Source organism: Juglans microcarpa x Juglans regia, chromosome 7S (genome assembly GCF_004785595.1).
Source record: "Juglans microcarpa x Juglans regia isolate MS1-56 chromosome 7S, Jm3101_v1.0, whole genome shotgun sequence".
Classification (NCBI taxonomy): domain Eukaryota; kingdom Viridiplantae; phylum Streptophyta; class Magnoliopsida; order Fagales; family Juglandaceae; genus Juglans; species Juglans microcarpa x Juglans regia.
The window spans coordinates 13,101,174-13,118,458 of record NC_054607.1 but is presented as its reverse complement, the minus strand read 5'-3'; the positions used below and the strand labels follow the sequence as shown (position 1 = coordinate 13,118,458).

Here is a 17,285-nt window from a genome sequence, read left to right as displayed (position 1 = left end):
CTTGGACTGCCGAGTGAGTGGGTGGTGATGAGGTGGCTTTGGCCTTCACATCAAGTATAACTTGGGGCTGCTTTATCCAGTGTTTAAGTCAGTCATGGCAGTTGGGGGGGGGGGGGGGGGGGACTTCTTCCACAAGCCTTGCAAAGGTGGCTCGATTTCGTGAGACTTAATGGGCCTTAATCGAATGGGAGTCAATTTGGGGTTTAAAGAGGGTTTAGCTAGGGTTGGATTGCTATCAAGTCCAAATCTAATTTTTCTTGGCCCAATAAAATTTTCAATGTTTAAATGAATAAATAATGATGTCATAACATGAATTTGAGTGGTTAATGTCCTGTGTAAATGATTTAATCAAGTGTTAAATACTAAGCCAGAAACTGGATCCATTTAGGGGTTTGGAAGCATATTTGGGGTTTGGAGAAACCATTTTCATTTTCAGTTTCAACCAAACTTTGGGGGTTCAATTGGATTCCAAGTATTTGGGGTTTCACTAGGGTTGAAACCTTCTTTGGTTTGGCACAAATTAGATGGTTGGATGGAATAATAGTTTGCTTAGGTGGCATGATCTCAATGCTTTATTTCCTTCACGTTTCCATCTCATAGTTCGTTTTGGTGCCAAAAGTCCAATATTATTCATCAAGTGTAGCTAAGACCTTGCCTAGTGTTTAAATAAAACTTCTCTACCCCAATTTTGACATTCTACACTATAATTTTGAAAATGATGCTACTAACGAGGTTATTAATCACTCTGAAAAAGTGAAAAATAACGTTGTACTGCAAAATCCCAAATAATCATACTAACTAACCTTAGGGTGCAAATCATTTATCAAGTTTCGGCTCCAAAGTGCCTCGAAATAATTAGAATGCGTTTTCAAAAAAGTGTTTCGTTTGAAAACTTAAAATGTGGGTTTATTGAGCCCTAAAATCATAAATATTCAAACAAAACTAATGGCATAAATCGTATCTCATTCTAGCACTTCTCAAATAAATAAATTTCCCCTTTTGGCGTCATAGTGAGTAACAACACTGACTATGTTGACTAAGAAATTCATCCCTTGAATTTCTAGTTGGCATTTATATCCTTAGTGCCAGGTGTCCAATACTATTCACCACGTATGGCTAAGATCTTGCCAAGTATCAAAATAAAATTTCTCTAACCTAATTTGGACATTCCACACTGTGATTTTGAAAACACTGCACTTGATGCTACTATCTAGGTTACTATTCAATCTGAAAAGTAAAACATAACTTTGCACTATAAAATCCTAAATAATCATAATAACCTTAGAGTGCAAATCATTTATCAAGTTTTAGCTCCGAAGTGCCTTGAAATTATCAATACGTGTTTTCAAGTAATTGTTTCAGTTGAAAACTAAAAATGAGTTTATTGCGCCATAAAATCTGAAATATTTAAACAAAACTAAAGGCACAGACCGTATCCCATTCTAAAGCTTCTAGGTACCTCAAATAAATAAAATCACACTTCTAGCACCATAGTGAGTGGCAACACTGACTATGCTAACAAACTAAAACTATTCGATTAAGTTGATTCGTGAAAACTATAGGGTTTTCACGAGGTTCCTAAGCCTAAATAAATTCATCCCTTGAATTTCTAGTGGGCTGTTACATTCCCTTAGGGCCAATTGTCCAATATTATTCATCAAGTGTGGTTGAGATCTTGCCAAGTGTCAAAATAAAACTTCTTTAACCTAATTTGAACATTCCACACTGTAATTTTGAGAACATTGTACTTGGTGCTATTATCGTGGTTACTATTCACTTCGAAAAAGTAAAAGATAACTTTGCAATGTAAAATCATAAATAATCATTATAACCTTAGAGTGCAAATCGTTTATTAAATTTCGGCTCCAAACTGTCTTAAAATAATCAAAATGCGTTTTCGAACAAGAGTTTCGTCTGAAAATTGAAAATGGGTTTACCTTAGAGATACATACAACGCCTAATAGTTGTTCATTGCCTAATGGGTGGCAAACCGAATACTGTTGGTCGCGCCTTTGAAAGGACTAAGTATAACTCAAAATCATGCATGGCTTATACAACAAAAACAAGCCTCCATTCTCGGGGTTTGGGCAAGGTCAGCTCGTCTTCCTCGGGTATCATTCCTGGTCTAACTCTGCATCAAATTCTATGGTTCAAAGGATGAAACCATAGGTAGGTTAGACACCTATGAAAAAGAATGCTAATGAGAGACGTTGTTCTTGAAGATGAATAGTTTCATATAAATAGCGAAGGGATACATATGCGTATGCTTGGCGAGGAATCACCCTTCACTCTTGTAGATCAAGTCCATCAAATCATATTGGTTCCAAAGGCACAATCGCTCATAACGTAGATATTTGTAACACAGACTTATATCGCCTGATGGGCAAACAGGGTATGAGCCATGCCATCATTCCAGATCGGGGAAATCCCTTCTGCCCTTCCAACATGGTGCAAGTCAGCGCACTGGTACCCCGACATAGGTCAACTCTCACACAGAGATAACATGTTGCACATAGGAAATGCCTACCAGGCCAACCAACTCAAAGACACCAACATGTGATACAATAGGGGATTCTACATCCCGACTATCAGGTGAAGCCAAATCTGATATCGCTCCACCACAATCACCATGAGGCATTATCCATCCCGTGTGAAGCTTGTGGCAACATCTCGCAGAAATGGTCTGGGAAACTCTAGTCCGTCCCATGATTATTGATGCATGACTCTCTCTCTCTCTCTCTTAGAGACGATAGTTTCTCACATAGAAACCATAAATTAGTGAAAACAGCACACACGTTCAAAGTCTCGGAAAACATGAAATGAACGTAAGATAAACATAATGATCAAAATAGATTTATTCATGTTTAGAAAGGGGAAGGTTATAGAATATGAAAATGTATCTTACATACAACATTCACCACACATTCTTTAGTACTGTCTTAGAAGCTAACCTACCTCATAGCATCCGTTTGCTACTGTGCTACGCCGCTCCTTCCTTACTTTTTTGAAGAATCCAAATCCACAAGATCTCATGTGTTTAAGACCTCAAAAGTGAGATTTTATGCCTTGTCCAAATCCCTTTTATAGGGCGGGACTATCAAACATCCTTCTGACATACTTCTGACTCTAGGTATGCTTGGATATGAGTCCTTTTAGCCTCATCTCTCATATTGTAGATTGACAGAGCCAAATGGCCAGGGCATGGTTCTGACCCTTCAAGTGGAGTGTCAACTCCTCACCCTTCCTTGAATGAGGGTCTTCCACCTAGTGTTGGGCCATACCGATGTGTTTAGATGATATGACCTTCAGAATATAACCACTTCTGCAAACCCACTCTGGATGTGACCCTTTAGGTGAACTATGGGTTTCTGCATATGACACTGTCACTCTTCTGAGCATTTTTCCTATGGTTTTGGAAAGCTCCCATATTTGCTTCACTTTATCCTACACCGTTAGTTGCCTTAGGCAAGTAACTCTTGTCTCATCAGAGCCATCGACCTCTTTAGCTCCTTGTTCTCACCTTCATAGTAGGCAGCTTTTCTACCTTGCCTACTATAAGGCGAGATGCTCATCTCCACCTTGCGTTGGGATGTATCAGCTAGGCCTTCTACAAGGTGCTTGCTTGCACACATTTTAGATTAGCTACACTCTGCAGCACCTAGAGCTATTTTCTTCACTAAACCAATAGTGTGTTCCTTATCTTTCTTTCCACTTAACTCCATTAATGGTTTGTCCCCTTGCGCTAGTAGGCCCTCACATTCTCCGCCTCTTACAAGGAATTTCATCCTCAAAATTCGGTGAGGATTCTCCCTTGCTCTGCCCTTCCAAGGGAAGGGATCTTAGAATGGAGATCCATCGATGCCTCTAGTCATCTTCGACTTCAGATGGGGTTTTCCCTCATCTGGTACTATAAATTGACCTTCACCATCTGCGAAAGAGACATGAGATGACTCCTCATGTCTCCTCCACCTGCTTTATCTGGGTTGCCTGCCGATTTTTCTCTCTCAAATTCTAGCTCCTTCGCTGAATTCAGCCTCGTCAGACGTTAGGGAATCCTCACCCTTGTCCTCATCTTGCTCGTCATGTTCCGGCATAGTCTGTTTCTCCCCACGTTGTACCACGACAGTGTCGTCATGTTGCAGCATCTCTATTATTAGGGCTCTAGTTTTTCGAGTGTTTTCCTCATCTCGGCATTGCTCCTCCTCCAATATCCTTTGTTCTGCCTCTAATCTTTCCTTCTCACTTCATTCTTCTAGGAATCGATGTATTATTTCAGGTGGCATTGCCACCCTCCGCGCAATTATCTTCTCTCGCACCATGACTATATTTCTTAGAGTTCTTAGTGATGTGTTCGAAGGGAGTAGATTGAAGTCTTATTTATAGGCATGCCATCAAAACTGTCCAAATCACCCTCACATCGTGTGTTACAGCCCATCATTGCAAATCAAATAAATACGAAAACTACTACCACATGATCCCTCACTTTCCAAAGTGAACGACTCGCTTCTCGTGTCTCCCCACTACACCTTTATCAATGATACAACTTTAGATCGCAATTTTTTCTCTTTTCACTCTACAATTGATACCGAATTTTATTCGTAAGTGAGATTTGATTGCATTGGAACTAGATTTGGTTCAATTACCTGGGGTTGTTTGTTCCTAAAGCCCTTCCTTAACTGGGAAACATGGAACACATTGGGAATCCCTTTATATTCTGCAGGTAACGTAACTTGGAATGCTATTGGGTCAACCTTTCCCTGTACTTGGTAAGGTGCAATGTCTCATGGGGTTAGTTTTCCATTTAACCCAAACTTCTTAACACCTTTCATAGATAATACATTAAGGTAAACCCAATCACCGCCCTCAATGATCAGCTGTAATGTCCCGTACCCGAAGGGACAGGGAGTTACTTTCTTTAACCTAAGAATCATCTCCCAACAATATATATATATATATATATATATATATCCATTTGTTCAAACCAAACATATACATTCCTCTACAAGAACATCAAGGAAATATTCCAACATAATTAACCAAGAACTCCACAAAGTCTCAATAATAGCGTCAACCTCCCAAAATACCAAATCAATAGAACCTAACAAGTCTATTGAATATGATTCTCCAATAATCATAGTACCCATTGGTATTTAATCCATTATGCCCAACTACTCTGGTCCGCGCTATCTATTCTTGATTCCGAGCTGAATCATCAAAATCATATGAAATATTAAACGTAATTAGGTGAGTTATATTAACAACTTAGTAAGCAGTAAACATATACCAGTGTGCAAATATGAGTCTGTTACAGAATATAGAACAAAACATATTATCAAAATATCAGAGCGACAGTTTAGAAATATTCATATACTAAAGTACTTTAACATAGCATAACTGAGCATCATCATTTCAAAACATATTCCATGTTTAACCCTCGTGGTAGGGTTGTGCTATCCCCGGTGGCCAAACTTCGCAGAAACAGAAGTGAAATATTCCCTTTATCATTTTCAGAGCCCCGAGTGTACACACAGGAAACACCATAATTTGTTTCAAAAGTGGGTGAACTTAGAAATAGAGATATTGATACCAACACAATAACAAACGCCACAGTTTTACACCCACGGTAAGGTCGAAACTGAGTAGAAATAGAAATAGAATGTCATGCCAGTGGTTTTTAGATGAAATATTTCATATCATAATAGAGTATTGAACAAATACATATCACATTCATATCATCACGTATAAAACTTTTAGATTTCATATTTGCTCTTATTATACAGTTGAAAAACAAAGTGCCAAAATGCACATGTCTATACCAGTCATGATAGAAAAAATATCTTTCTTTCCTTATTCAAATATAGTGAGTTATGAAGAAAAATGATAGAGGTTGTTTTCTGTGACACCCAATCTAAAGCTAGGACTTGGAGGTTATGTTAAGTCTTTATTGGGCTTGAGTAAATATAGAGTTATTGGACCTAGGGCCCTTAGAGTTATTTACAAAACATATTAAGTAAATATAGAGTTGTTTACCTTACTTTGGGTCGTGAATAGGCGCCCAAGGCCCAGTGAAGTTTTAGGCCCACATTGTTTTTGGCCAAATAGGAGAAGGGCTCATGGTTCGATGAAAGCCCATTAGAGTTTTGGTTGGCATAGGGAAGGTACCACATGGCACCCATGTAAGAAGAGAAAGGGATGAGATACTCAGCCATGCCACATGGCACACATGCAAGGAGACCTTTAAGTTACCAAATCACGAAGAGGGTTACTTAGGGTTTCAACCAAGCTCAATCTTTGAGATCAGATGGTGTAAGTTTAGTTTGAATAGGAGAGGCACATGCCAACCTCATGATAGCCACCTTCCATGTTGCCACTTGGCAAGCATGCATGAGGATCTTAGAGCCTCTAGAAATGCAATCTTGAGGGAGATGAAAAGAGTTTCATATTTTCAAGAGGCCAACGCCACTTGTCCCATATGCATGAGGATCTTAGAGTTTCTAGAAATGCAATCATGAGGAAGATGAAGAGAGGGCTTTGGTTTTCAAAGAGGCACACGCCATTTGGCCTTCATGCAAGATGACTTTAAGGTTATAGAAAAATATAATTATGACAAGAGAGAGTTAGAGTTTCAGCCACAAGCCAGAGGTGCCAATTGTCTTTCATGCAAAGGAGTTCTTTGAGTTACCAAGAGAGGCAATTATTGAAGAAGGAAAGATGGAGGGTTTCGGCCAACGCAAGAATGGCCACTTAGTGCTCATGCAAGAAGGCTTTGTGAGGCTCTTCGATTTCCTAGCAAGAGGTTATAGTTTAATCATCACACTCCTTATTATAGTTTGAAGAATCTCGCACCTTGAATCTCATCACACTCATTTACACCCTTAAATACTCTCTTTCATTCTCAATCACATTCAGATCTGAAATGTTTTGCAATCGAAGACGAGGTGGGATCTTGAAAACTTGGATTTTAATAAACGTTTCAAAATATAGAGTTCATATAAACATATGCAAATGGTTTTAACCATAAAACGAATATGTATATAATACTTTGAAATTATAAAAGCATTTATATTAAAAGAAATCATAAATAAAAAAATGTACATGCAACCGCAGTAAAAATAAATTCCCAAAATCTAAACCTTCAATCTTATCAAAAACATTTGCATGGTCTACAAACTAAGTCTACAGAGTTTAAAACCTCAAACATTAAGAGGTTAGCTCGTAAAATATGTAAAATCCAACATCTCATATTTCATAAGGCATCTTGCCTAAAACCTGAAGATTCTAATACCTGTAATACCAACAAGATTTTTCCTTGCAGTCCGCTCAATTCTAAACATCCAATTTGAAAATTATTTCCTAAAGTCCTCAATAGCCGAGAACCTCATATACTATAGTCTATAGAACTTCAAACCTGTCATTCAGTCAAATTTATGTCAATTTCAAAATCTAATCATCCAATTATTTCCAAGTCATGTCCTACAACTTACAGAATAAGCCAATCAAATCAAAAACCTAAAATTCCCAAAACCTCAATCCATATAGTTTGCAGAATCTCAAAACTAACTCTGATATCGACTGTAATGCCCCAGGTCCCTCAAGGGTCGGAGAGTTACTCCGTGTCACTTAAACTCACATTCTAACAAAGTATTCTTAAAATCCAAAATCTCAATATCATATAAAACATTTTGTTTCAAAAACGCCAATATCAGAACACGATAAGATTTCTTAACAAAAACGCCACTGCTCAAAGAAACCTTCTATGCTTAATCTACTCTGATTAAAAATCATCTCACCTATGCTCCATAATCTTGATCCTCAGCTGAAATATCCAAATCATCTGAAAAATATTTGTGGGGATAAGGGGTGAGTTATCAACAATTCAGTAAGCAGATGACATATACTAGCGTGCAAACATGAGCATTTACTAAGTATAGTATGCAGAACAAAATATTTTTCAGAATTATCATGCAAAACAAAATATGTTTTCAAATATAACGGAGCAATGGTTTTAAGACACATAAACCTAGAGTACTTTGGCATAAATAACCTGAGCATCATCATCACATCAAAACAGAGCATCTCACAGAGCAGAGACCATGTTTCACCCTCGTGGTAGGGTTGTGCTATCCCCGATGACCAAACTGGGCAGAGACAGAGGTGAAATCTTTACTTATTCTTCTTGGAGCCCCGAGTGTGCACACACGAAAGATCACATAAAACCACTTTGTTTCCAAAGTGGGTGCACTCAGAGACAAAGAAGTTGGTTCCAACCCAAACAAAGCAGAGCAGAGACAGAGTAAGATGCAAAAATAGTACACAATTCCTAAGGTTTTGAGGTGCCATATCAAAACAAAACAGAGTATCGAAACATATTCAGATCATTCTCACATACTGAAAACAAAGTCAGAGCATCATTCTAAATCAATGCACAATTTTTTTAGATTTTCAATATCGCTCTTTTTTCAGATTTCATAGACAGCATGACAAAATATAGCTCATGTCTACACAATGCATGTCAAAAACATTTTCTCTTTTTCATATAGATTTCATGAGTAATGCAAATAACGACCGATGTTTTTTTTCCAAGTTCTTATTTCATAACAAAACATGCATAATTTTCAGAAAGGCAACCTCAGTCTAAACAATTCGTGTAAAGCCTAGCATAGGAACACTGCTTACTTGGGCTTCTTTGTTTTTTAGAAATTTTCTGAAACAGTGCTAAACCAAAATCATTCATCACCTATAAAATGTCACGTAATTTCCATAAATTGGTCGAACAAAATAGCCTACTTTACCTAAATATCTAAAATTCACTAAACCCTAAAATATCAGTACTTCCCAAATTTTTATCTATACCGTTTCACTCTACCGACCAATACATTAATCTTAAAGATATTTATATAAAATAAGATTTTTGGTACTAGCATAAAGTGATATCAGACCCACTTAAAAAAATATTATACTAATTCCTGTAAACAGACCCATGATTACTAAATAACATAAAAATACACACTGTAATTCAAGGGATAAAATTGTAATAACAACTAATCTTTCTAGAGCTTTGCGTAAAAACCCATAAGCCATGTTTTTCTTTGTTTGCAGGGAAGTATACCTAGACCCAGGTCATGCGATGGAGGCTCACTGTGAGGGCAGCTACGAGGTGGCAGAGACACGGGTGGAGCTGGAAGCTGAGTACAGGTGAGAGAGAGAGAAAGAGATGAGAAGTGATGAGAGAGACAGTTAATGTAGAAAGAGAGAGAGAGAGAGACCATGGCAAGATGGAGGACTTACGCACCAAGCATGACAGGGAACTACGGGTAGGGGTCACCCAGTGTAACGCTCGTCCTTGTGGTGGGACTTTTTACAAAATAATTTTAGAAAGAACAATGGGAATTACCATTCGATTTAAAACTTTTTACTTCCATACCCAGCGTAAAACACTCTACGTTATAAAATAAAATGTGCTTTGAAAATAAAAGAGGTTTACAGTGGAAAACATAAATCTTTAAAATTAAAGGCCTCTCATACAATTAAAACCCTCATGCCTAGACTTTCGTGCTCTTCCCCATGGGCCGTGTTCGTCCTAACATGTACTGCTCATTTAGTTCCTGTGGGGGAGGGGCACACATAAAAATTAAAATAAGTCAAATACTCAGTAAGCATTACTTCATACCGTTAAAATATATTAATATAGGTTTTCATTCATGCATTCATCATACCATACATACTATACATACATGCATGCGTGCATTCGTTCGAAAACATCACTGGACGGGATTTTTCTTTAAAACGGGTTTTCTTTTAGTAAAACGTATCTCCCGTTAGTGCTTTCATTTATTCAAGAGTTCGATGTATTCATGCATTCATACATTCCTTCTTATCACTTTCATTGGCCGATACACACTGTTAAGCCCCTTGTGTTTGGATTAATGGTCTTTTTGACCCAGACTCTACCTGTGGCCACGGGTTGGGAATCCTTTTTCCTTCCGGGGGCAGCACTGTGTGCAGTACCAGTACTACTGACCCCGCATTGCAATCTGCCCTGTCCATTGGAACCCTTTTCATTCATTCATATGGTCGTTACGTATTTTCATGCATTTCATTTCAGTCCTTTCTTTCAGTTCAGTCCTTTCAATCCTTTTCATTTAGGAGTTCATTCATGAAAAAACAACATTTGAAAGCAAGAGCTTAGACATCATCTTTCATGGCATCATTTAAATCATCATTAAACACAAGGCATAAGCCTCAACATTTTTTTTCGTAGAAAGTACATACAGTAGATATTGCGTATAGTCATCCATTCACATGCATACAATTAATATTTTGGTTGTGTAAAAAGGGGTCAAGAAGGGTCATACATACGTATACCTTTGAACACTTACATTTAGCATATTTTGGTAAAACATCTTTTGTGCTGTTTCGTAAAGCATCGTAAGGGAAAAGCATTTCATTTTCATTTCCTATCTTTTAGAAAACTCTAGAAGAGTATGAACGTAATAGTTACCTAGACTCCATGTGATACTTATTTTATGCAGTCCATTCATGTGCGTGTCAGATGGCAACCTACATGCATACACATAACCTTAACGTCATTCTTTATCTAATGTATAAGCAACTAAACTTAGAATAGAACTACACTTCACTTGAAACACTATCCTTCTATCCCATGCTCTTACGTGTCCTTTACTATGCTAAAACCTTCAGGATCCACTTACGGTCACTACATCTTCCAAACTTAAGGTCTTACCACAAGTGCTCATCCACTAAGGTGAACCCATGATTCAACTAGTATTTCCATGTCAGTTTAGTCTGTCTTTATTTATCACGACCCTAAGTGCTAGGGTGTTGTAATATCCTAATGGAACTCCTTTGTTCACGTTGGAGTGTCTAAACTAGTGTGAAATTCCCTAGGTTGACAAGGTAAAGATCAACAGGCTTCAAATGTGGCTTAATTAACTGGTCTCCAAAGCGAAGTCAGGCACAAATGCCGATGGTGGCCCCCATATTTTCAATTTCAAGTTATACGTACTGGTGCTAGTGTAGATACCTGGCACGGGATACGTACAATATGTTTTCCATTGCAGGTGCAGATACCTGGGAACTGGTATGTATGTTAACGCACTCACAGGTGGTGCAGATACCTGTGTTGTAATGTGCTTAATTATTGAACAAGATTCTAAGTTTGTGTATTTCACGTTCATGTTTATGTTATTTAATGTTTAGTTAAGTTCATGTTCAATTTTAGTCACTTCACATTCAGTTCAAGTTCAATTCATGGTCAGTTTTAGATTCGGTTTCAGTCCAATTCATGTTCAATTCACATTTTGCTTTATGTCATGTTTAGGTCAAGTCAGTTCAGTTCTTCTCATCTCTACTCAGGTCATGTTAGTACACTTTATGTCAAATGTCAAGTCACGTCAAGCTTATTTATGATCATGTTATGCATTCATATATTTACTGTCATACATGCATCTTTAAACTGTCAGTTAAGTTCTTTGTTAACTTGTTGAGTATTCAAATCTCAGAGTAGTAGTCCCAACTACCATTCCCCCCAGAATGATAGGTACTGTGACAAGGATCGATGGAACCAAATTGGACTTGGCTAAGGTTGGCATGGCCAAAACCAAGTAGTATTGATTTTACTATAAGCGATCACTTTCGACCGATAGGCTGCTAAACAAATATTAATATACTGCTGGAGAAGGATAATGTGGGAATCTTGGAGGAGATCGTAAAACTTTTGGGAAGTACAGGATAAGGACTAAAATATTATACTTTGTACTAAGTACGACTCTTTTGAGGTTTGAGAGCATCCACGTTGTACAGACCTTATTTTTATTTATGCATGGTTTAAACTAGTCTCTAAATGGTTTATGTGAATTCAATATATGTGAATAGTTATGAATAAGTAGTTAAGTTTGTGAATACCATTCTGGTACTTTATGTATTGCTCAAAGAAAAAAAAAATTATCTGTTGCGAATATTGTATATTGCTAGATGCATGATAGGTGTATTACATCGTTAATTGTCTTGAACGAGGGTAGGTAACCTTATTTTACATGTCCCGATACGTCAAAGTCTGATCCCAAGCAGAATCTGGGGGCGTTACAGGGGGAAGGAAAAGAAAAAGAAAACTTACCTATACGACGTCGTTCTGCAAGCGAGCCTTGGCCTGGATGTTACACCAATTCTCCTCTCTTATTGTCAGCGTAGCTCTTTTGCCTACTCTGAGTTGTTGCCATCCTTGTGATGCCACCAGATTCCGCTTAGGATCGGACGGACATTCAAAGTGTTGGGACATGGAACACAAGGTTACCTGCCCTCGTTCATGTGATACCCCATATTATATGGATAAGTGTTGGTGGTGTATGGGATCCCACATTGCTTGGGAAGGAAAAGTTCTTGCTCTTTATAAGGTTCCAATGGGACTCCAAATGTATCATTGACTAATCCTTTTAGAGTATAGGCCATGTGGTTTGGGCCTTCCATTGGGGCGTTATAGTTTATGACATATAAGATGCAATGTTCCTAACATGCATCTAGCATTATACAATATTCGCAAAGGGTAACTTTTTTTTTAGCAATACTATGCACCAAACTTATAATATCCCAAATAGTTAAAACATAATCCATACATACTTAAAACATCCACGATTACAGCAAGGGTCTCAGAAAACTGTAGTCTCAAAACAACGGAGACCTGGCTCCACAATTACATTGCAAAAATACACTATTGGGTTAGTTCGTTGAGTAACTCGTGTAACTCGATAACGATGCCGGAATACTATCCAAAGACCTATCTATGGAGGTTACAAGCTCCGTGTTGCGTCTACGGTGTCTAGTCAACCTCCTCAAAACCGAAATCCTCTTGCATAGAAAATTATATCTTTAAAAATAATACTAAATATCTTCAAAATAACATCCTAACATGTATATAAGAGGCTTAGGATCATCATATAAAAATATCAAAACCTTTGGAATAAGATTAAACCACGAAAAATTCAAACTTTCACAAAACAAAAACCGTTTGTCCACGTCCCGTTTTCAAGTTTCTAAATCTAAGAAAATCTATCATCAAAAGCTTTATTCATGCAACAAAACCTCAATGAACATTCATAAACACATGCTAAACACTCCATAAAATTTTCGGACCAAGATATGTCCATTAGCTTGGTCAAAAACTTCGAAACATAGCATACTCTGCAGTTTCAAGCCCAGAATGACCTCTCCATGGTTAAAAATATTGTTGATTGACAAAATGAGTATATAATGAGACTAATAAGATATACACAAAACTACACTCAAATATGAACAACTTTTATGAAGGAGTCATTGTAAGAAAATACATACAAAGGGTCGAAAATATCCACACAACCAGACCCAGAAATCTGCCCGAAAGAGCTCTTTTGAGTTTCTCTCTAAGAACGGGGTGAAGAAGTGATAAAATAGGGTGAAATGTGTCTTGCACGACTTTAGAATCTTGGAGGGGGAAGTTATGGGCTTGAATGACCCTTTAATGGAGTTGGCTTTGTGACATAAAGTGGAGAACAGTGAGGGGCAAGGACTCCCTGCAGCCGCTGTGAGAGATGGAGGTTGATGGAGTGGATTTCTCTTCATATCAAGGCACTACTGGGTGCAGCCAATGGTAGTGGATGGTCTACCATGTTGGGGAGGAAAATTCTTCAAAAATCTTTGCCAAGGTGGCCAAATTCGTAGGCCTTGGTGGGCCCTAACCAAGTGGGATTCAATTTAGGGTTTGAATGGGGTTTGGTTAGGGTTTGAGATGCTATCAAGCCCAAATCCAATTTTTCTTGGCCCAATCAAATTTCTAAGGTTTAAAAGGTTGGATAATGATGTCATAACAAGGGTTTGATTAATTAATAGCATGTGAAAGTGATTTAATCAAGTGGTTAAATACAATGCTAGAAATCGGATTAAATAGGGTTTGGTGGCCAACTTTTGGGTTTAGGAAACCGTTTAGGGTTTCAGTTTCAACCAAGCTTTTGGAGTTTCAATTGGATTTCAACCATTTAGGGTTTCACTAGGATTCAAACCTTATTTGGTCTGGCACAATTTGGTTGATCAGATAAAACAAAGCTTTGCTTAGGTGGCATGATCTCACACCTTGATTTCCTTCACAAATCTATCTAATGGCTCCTCATGGTGCCAAGTGTCTAATACTATTCACTATGTGTGGCTAACATCTTGCAAAGTGTCCAAATAAAACTTTTCTAACCTAATTTGGACATTCCACACTGTGATTTTGAAAACACTACACTGGTTGCGCTTATCGAGGTTACTATTCACTCCGAAGAAATGCATAATACACTTAGTACTGAAAAATCCTAAATATTCATATTAACCTGTAGTGAAAATCGTTTACCAAAATTCAACCCCGAAGTGCCCCTAAAAATAATTTCACAATTTCGAACAGACATTTAGTCAAGAATTATGAAATGAGCTAGTGCGCTATAAAATCCTAACTAATCAACTGAGTCTAATGGCGTAGATCAAAACACATTCTGACACTTCTAACTACATCAAATAATTGAACTCATATTTCTAGCACCATAGTGAGTGATAACACTGACTTTGTTGACAGACTAAAATCTCTGCGATTGGTCTATTCGTAAAAACTTATAGGATTTTCACGAGGTTCCTATACTCAATAGAAATTTCACTAGTGAATTTCTAGCAGACTGTTACATCCTCCCCTCCTAAAAAAAAGATTTCGTCCTCGAAATCGACGGAAGTAAAAACATAAAACACGCTCAAAAGAAGAAGTTGTTTACCAACCTTTTGTCCATCGCTGGATGCGCACCACTCTCAAGGGGCATGTAACGTTCTTCTTGAGGTAACGCCTTCCTCTCGTAGTCAACACTATTCTTACCTATAACCATCACATGGTTATACAAAATAACTACCACTATAAAATAAGGGTATAACACTCCCAAAGGTTATTACCTAAACTTAATGACTTCTAGGCAGACCTTATAGGATACTGAATCCTTGCTTAAATGAAATCACTATTCTCCTTACTATTCAAAGAATTATCCACAACGTATATATATCTGCCATTCTTAACTCTCTCTCAAATCATATCAATTTGTACTAGAATCCTTCCTCAAAATAGGTCAAGTCGTACCAGCATACTCTTTAAATCTAAAACTTCAAGTATTCACGCAGTTCAATTTGGAAGAATTTAATCCATACACAATTGAATTCACTTTCTCTATTTCCTCAAGGAATTCTATCTACCTAGGACTAGCTTATTCCTTCATAATCACAATGAATCGTTCCTCCTCCTAGGTGGTACCTCGATAAACGATCAGCTAATAACCTTAACTCAATACTTTCTCTCTTATGATTGGCATAGCTCTTCTATCCATCATGAGCCGCCTCTTATTCTGACTCTAAACGAAAGGATCTGTTCCTACTGTTCATGTAAGTCCTCAAGACCAAGATTTACTACCCATATAAAAGTCTCCAATATAATGGCGATCTATGTTTTCCACAAACACAATGCTTTGCCAAAAACACTTACTGGCAGCTAGAAAAACTACCATCATAAGCGAATCCTACTACGGCCAAAGCCTCTCCCAAACACTTTACTCCTCTGAACACAAATTCCTTTGGATCCTCAAAATCAAAACAACTCCATATATGTGGAATACTAATTTATCAACCTTCAATATCCTTCCTCCAACTACTAAAGGGTATTCTATATCTACACTGATATGAACAATAATACTGTTAATGAAAATTGTTACTCTTACCACTTGGGTAACAATTCGGCTTCCAAACTAAACTCTCGTGTAATACCACAATCACTAAAGATAGGGACTCACTTGAATCAATAGCGTACAAATTACAAACTTCAATGACTTGACATTCCCCAAAATAACAATAATGTAACAATACAATCAATTGCAATCAAATCAACCTTACATAAGCTTAACAATACCTAGGTCTTAGAAAAATACCAGTGACAGTGCCAGCTTCTTCAGTTCCTGGGGCATCAGCATCTGCGTCTCCCTAAGTGACAGCATACACTCTCATGGGCACGTGCTGCGTTGGCTTTGGTTTGCAACCGCTATTGAGAGAAACCCCCTTTCTTTCATTCCTCAAAGCAACACTGGGGTAGTCTTTGATCATATGACTCAGTTGGCCACACCTGAAACAAGTTCCCAACGCGATTCTCCACTTGCCTCCATGGTGTTTACCGCACTCTCCACAAGGTGGAAATGTGATCGGTATTGAGCTCCCAATCTCAATGCATTTTCCTTTATCTGATCCAGTAAACAACTTCTTCCTTTCTGAACTTTCTTCAGTAGTGTACAATGAAGTTCTTTTTCGTTCAATATTGATTTGGATCACCAGACCTCTCTGCTCAACCTCTACTATCGCAGCCACGTTTACCAACTCTTGGTAATTCTCTATTCTTAGGCTAGCTACTTGGCTACGGATCCTTGGCTTAAGTCCTGCTTGAAACTTCTGCACCTGCATCCTTTGAGTAGAAATCAAGTGTGGTGCAAACCTTCCTAACACCATGAACTTAGCGGCGTATAGTTCTACGGTCAAACTGCCTCGAGTTAAAGTTACGAACTCCTGCGCCTTCAGCTGTTTGACAGAATCTGGGAAGAATCTACTGTTGAACTCTTCGTTGAACCACTCCCATGTCAAAGCAGCGAGGGTTCCTAGTTCCCATATCAGAAGCTGCCTTTAGGTATCCCGCCATATTCCAGCTTCTCCTTGGAATAGGTATCCAACGTATAGAACCTTCTAGTCCTCAGTACATCCATAGATCTTGTAGGTCCTTCTGAGATCCATAATCCTTTTCTCAGCTCTTAGTGGCCCTTCATTACGAGAAAAATTCAGGTAACAGTGGATCAAGAACTTCTTATACATACAACCCCTAACTTCAAGTCGGAATACATGCGCTTGTTGTTGTTGCTGTTGTCTAAGCACACCAGTCAGCAGACGTACAGCTTCAGCTAATCCTCCATCCATCGGGAAATTCTGATTCTCCTTATTTGTGGCTCCCTTAGGGTTTCGAGGTATCCTACCATGAGTCATGTGTCACTTCCAGAAACACACAAGTACATGTATTACAACCACGTATTATCTCTCATACTTCAAAAAATTCAAGCTTAATGAGGACTAAAATTTTAAGCCTAATATTTGGTGCATTTCCCAGATATGTGGATTTAAACCCAGAGATGTATTGCTCTAATACCACCTTGTGACGCCACCAGATTCTGCTTGGGATTGGACGGACATCTGAAGCG

General features: G+C 38.1%; 1 protein-coding gene across 1 annotated transcript; it reads right to left on the bottom strand.

Moving 5' to 3' along the window:
• Positions 1-16,032: 16,032 nt before the first annotated feature.
• On the bottom strand, positions 16,033-17,073 carry LOC121240839. Its single transcript, XM_041138363.1, has 2 exons — positions 16,933-17,073; positions 16,033-16,713 (listed from the first exon to the last, which is right to left on the bottom strand). Exons 1-2 carry the CDS (start codon positions 17,071-17,073, stop codon positions 16,033-16,035), a joined length of 822 nt encoding a protein of 273 aa, XP_040994297.1.
• Positions 17,074-17,285: the final 212 nt, after the last annotated feature.